Raw genomic sequence first — 1,949 nt, forward strand, 5'->3', positions numbered from 1 at the left:
TTGGTGTTTTAGTAGAGATGGTTTCGGTATATTGGCCAGGCTGGTCTCAAGCTCCTGGGCTCAAGCGATCCGCCCACCTTGGCCTCCCAAAGTGCTGGGGTGGTACAGGCCTGCTCCACCACCCCCAGCTAATTTTTTGTGTTTGTTGTAAACACGAGGGTTTTGCTATTTTTCCCAGCCTGGTCTCGACCACCTGGGCTCAAGCCATCTGTGTGTCTCAGCCTGCCAAAGTGCTGGGATTACAGGTGTGTGCCATGGCGTCTGGCTGATTGCTGCATCTTAAAACTCCCCACATTCTCTCTTAGTGTTGGTGGGCTCTTGTAGTCTGAGATATTCTACCTCTCTTCTTCTAATAATGTACAGATCACCCAGTAATACCCTCTAAATCCGTTCATATTAGCCATGCTCATTTCTCTTCAACAGAACAGAACCCCCTATCCCTCTGCCTGATTGGATCCATCACCAGGGAGACCATGTTATCTCTGGGACTCACTTCCCTTCCTTTATTTATTGAGTGGCAGGGTCAGAACGCCCCCACTCAACACAATTACGCAGTCACATCCCTGCCTCCGGAACAAGGGTCTGTACATCTTTCAGGGTAAGCCTAGCCCCAGGGAAACTACTAACAACAGTAGCCAACCCCCTCCCAAAGACTCAAGGCGGCTTTGCCCATAGGAAACCTGTCATCCCCAATCACTACTTCTTCCAGAGACCCCTGGCTCCCTGTTTACACCTGACTTCCCCCCATGTCCTTACTTAGGGAGAGATAAGCCCCGGATGGAGAAATGCAGCACCTGATTCCAGGTGACAGAGTGTGGCCGGCCTTCACTGATTTCTCCCTCTACAGGACCAAAGGTCCTGTGGCTGGAAAGTCTCAGGCTGTTTCTCTTGCAGGTCAGACTGCTCCTGGTGCCATGAATGGAGACGACGCCTTTGCAAGGAGACCTAGGGTTGGTGCTCAAATACCAGAGAAGATACAAAAGGTGAGGTGACCTGGAGAGGGTATAATAGTGACCCAGGAGACAGTGTGGGGTGAGCAGGTTTCTGAGGAGGGGAGGATAGAGATACTGGGGACAAGGAGCAGGGTCTTGGGGGAGATCTGGACCCTTAGGAGCCTCCCACCCTTGCTCTGTCATCACCTAGCATCCCTGGAGACAAGTCTGTGACAGTGCACTATATTTGGTGACTCTTATTCCATTCAGGAAGTGGGACGAGAGCCAGCCAGCAGCATTAAAGCTCTACTGTGTGGCAGGGGAGAAGCTAGGGTAGGTCCCTGATGTTGTCTCAGTTAGCCATGACATCAACCAGGACGAATTATCATCTCCACTTCCCAGATCCAGCACACAGGAAGCGGCTCCAGCTGAATGGCAGACATGCCTAGCTGAGTCACTGCCAGAATTGCTTTTCTTTTCTTCTGTAGGCCTTTGATGATATTGCCAAATACTTCCCTAAGAAAGAGTGGGAAAAGATGAAAACCTCAGAGAAAATCATCTATGTGTATATGAAGAGAAAGTATGAGGTCATGACTAAACTAGGTAACAGAAAGTTCTAGGTACAGACAAGTCTGGGGACACATGAGCATCCCTTTTCTTGCTTTGGCTACTTCTTAGACTGCAGAAGGTACCCCACGTTTTCCTTTTGTGCAGGGAAAAATCGCAAGGCAGCTTCTGGGTGTTTTGCTCTTTTGTATCCCGTCAGGGCTGAGGGCAAGGGCTGGCAACAGTGGAGCTCAGACCAGGATCCTGCACGTTTCTCTCCCTTAGGCGTCTGTTCGGATGAGTCCAAGTGTCTCTGTGGCATCCCGGCATCCCCACACTGTCCCTACCTTCCTTCTGTCGGCTTGCATCTTTCTTTCTTTCCTTCTTTCTTTCTTTCTTTCTTTCTTTCTTTCTTTCTTTCTTTCTTTCTTTCTTTCTTTCTTTCTTTCTTTCTTTCTTTCTTTCTTTCTT

The 1,949-nt window shown here is 49.4% G+C and overlaps 1 protein-coding gene across 2 annotated transcripts in view; it reads left to right on the forward strand.

Annotated features, from left to right (window-relative positions):
• LOC105547735 (protein SSX2-like) overlaps positions 1–1,949 on the forward strand; it is a 10,557-nt gene that overhangs the window by 547 nt on the left and 8,061 nt on the right. For both annotated transcript variants that reach the window (XM_011991436.1, XM_011991435.1), the window contains exons 2-3: positions 895–983; positions 1,421–1,535. In XM_011991436.1, coding sequence (XP_011846826.1) covers positions 915–983; positions 1,421–1,535 — 184 coding nt within the window. In that variant the 5' untranslated portion in view covers positions 895–914. The remainder of the gene's footprint in view (positions 1–894; positions 984–1,420; positions 1,536–1,949) is intronic.

The sequence above is a fragment of the Mandrillus leucophaeus genome, unplaced genomic scaffold (genome assembly GCF_000951045.1).
Source record: "Mandrillus leucophaeus isolate KB7577 unplaced genomic scaffold, Mleu.le_1.0 Scaffold395, whole genome shotgun sequence".
In the NCBI taxonomy this organism is placed as follows: domain Eukaryota; kingdom Metazoa; phylum Chordata; class Mammalia; order Primates; family Cercopithecidae; genus Mandrillus; species Mandrillus leucophaeus.